This window comes from Loa loa (genome assembly GCF_000183805.2).
Source record: "Loa loa unplaced genomic scaffold supercont3.779, whole genome shotgun sequence".
Classification (NCBI taxonomy): domain Eukaryota; kingdom Metazoa; phylum Nematoda; class Chromadorea; order Rhabditida; family Onchocercidae; genus Loa; species Loa loa.
In genome coordinates, this window is record NW_018108959.1 from 8695 (window position 1) to 10928 (window position 2234).

The window sequence follows — 2234 nt, forward strand, 5'->3', positions numbered from 1 at the left end:
TTGTTATGGAAAGTCGAGAGGTTGTTACAGAACTTTAGTAATTCAGCTGTATTACTTTATATTTATGCAAAGTTATGAAGTAATAAAGTAAAAGAAACATTTTAGGTATTACCCAAGCTCGATTCTAATGTTTGGGCCAGGAAAAAAGAATAGGAATGATAAATTGATGTGTAAGCATTCCAAGTAATATTACGGCATGTTATTCCTTCAGTAATCATTTACCTGATGAGATTGAACATTTCCGGATGTCTCTGGATAATTTTGCTTCTGGGATTGTGGATAATTCGGTTGAACGGTATACATGGGTGGTGGTGGTACATACTTGGTTTGAGGATGGATCGCTGATTGCAGGATAGGTGTTTCCTGACTAGGAATGTAAGTACCATGCGGTTGCCTAGAAAAACAATCTTTAATTCTTCTGAAATTTGAAAGCTATTAGATTATTTAAAGAATACCGGATTGAGGGAAATTTCTCGAAACTTCAAAATGCTAGCTATTCAATCGTTCTCTTCATTTCATACATTATTTCAAATATTGTTTAGCTGACTAACTCCAATGTTAGTTGATCAAAAATTAGTTTAAAAGAAAAAAAATTATTTAAAGATTTTAACTTATGAAAAGTTCTGAAAGTCGTGTGAGCAGATTATTAAACTAATTCAATTATTTAAGGTAATCTGGAAAAAAGAATGAAAAAAAGGTATATAAAAAAAAAAAAAATTAATTTCTTGCATATTGATTTTATTTAAGAGATTTATCATACTATCAATGATCTATCATTGTTATTGAGTGATATCTGATAATAACAATAAACCTTTTAACTTTAATGCTATATATGTAATCTAAGAAGTAATTGTAAAATTTAAACATTTTGAAAAAAATTCATTAATTTAAATTAATTTAATAGATAATAACTGATGAGGAAATGGTGGCTTTTCATTGCGTAATGATGTATAAGTAGTTGTAGCTGGTACTCGTAAGATACTGGTTGTTCTGGATCCGGTACTACTACTTATACGCCTTTTCTTTTCACTTTTCCGCATCTGCAACAACAAATTATAAATTACTCAAATCATTAATTTTACCTAATGAGATATATTTCCGAAATGTATTCCTCTTACATGATTTTCAGGGAGGGCGGAATTCCGGATGACACATGTATTGACTACTCTTCTAAATAAACAGATTAATAAGCATTGAAATACTCCATATTAACCATTTATGGTTAAATTACCGATGCAATTGCATAAAGAAAAATATAATTTAATGAGAAAAAAAAAATCTTAATCTTATCAAAGAATATCATATCATCTTATATATCTTAGAATATCATATCATCTTATATATATAAAAGAATATCTTATCAAAGAAACAAGCCGGTTCCCATCAAAAAACAACCTGGATCTTATCAAAAGAAAAAAAACAATTTGGATTTCATCATATCAAATTTGGATTAAATTTTAAATTTAAATTTCAAGTTTTTAAATGAATAGTATTAAATTTAAAAAGATACAAGAATGTAGAGATGAAATAGATATATATCCAATATCTTTTGAATTTAAAAAAAAAAAGCAGAAAAAAGAAAGAATTATTAAAACAAACTTTTCGTTTTTTTTTCTTTCTTTTTTTTTTAAAAAACAACAATAGCAAGAACAGGCAACAATAAATAACAAAGTTTATTATTTTGTTATTCTATAATGGAAAAAAGAAAAAAGAAAGAAAGAAATTAATTATATTAACTAACCCTTTTAACAAATCCGAAATAAATAACTGCTGCACATATTCCAAAAAATAGAATACCAGCAATTACTATCGCAAATATTATACCTACCTGAAAAAAAAAAAAAAAAATGGAATAGAATAGAATAGGAAAAAAAATTTAATAATGAATTATACTTTTTCAAAATATTTTAAACATAATTTAAAATTTATAAATAAACAACAGTAAACAATAAATAATTAACAATTAAAAATATGTTTTTTTTTTGAAAAAAGGACAGTTAAAATTTTTTGAATAATAATAAATATCGAAGTTCTATTAAAATTTTTAATATGTTACTTAATAATATAATTTGTAATGGTAAATACAAACAAAAAAAAAATGAAAGAAATTTTGTAAAGAAACTTTTAAAATTAAAATTTGTTTGTTAAAATAACTTAAATTCTAAACAGTATATGACATTTTTTTTTTTTTTTTATCAATCTTGAACGATTGTAAATCGTTGTTTAAAAACTGA

General features: G+C 24.6%; 1 protein-coding gene across 1 annotated transcript in view; it reads right to left on the reverse strand.

The window, feature by feature from the left end:
• Positions 1-222: 222 nt before the first annotated feature.
• Positions 223-2234, reverse strand: part of LOAG_14420 (hypothetical protein) — a gene marked incomplete at its 3' end in the record, with an annotated part of 3139 nt that continues 1127 nt past the window's right edge. Inside the window, exons 2-4 of the mRNA XM_020448810.1 lie at positions 1742-1828; positions 913-1040; positions 223-394 (exon numbers count right to left, since the gene is read on the reverse strand). Of these exons, the coding sequence (XP_020301072.1) occupies positions 223-394; positions 913-1040; positions 1742-1828 (387 nt within the window). The remainder of the gene's footprint in view (positions 395-912; positions 1041-1741; positions 1829-2234) is intronic.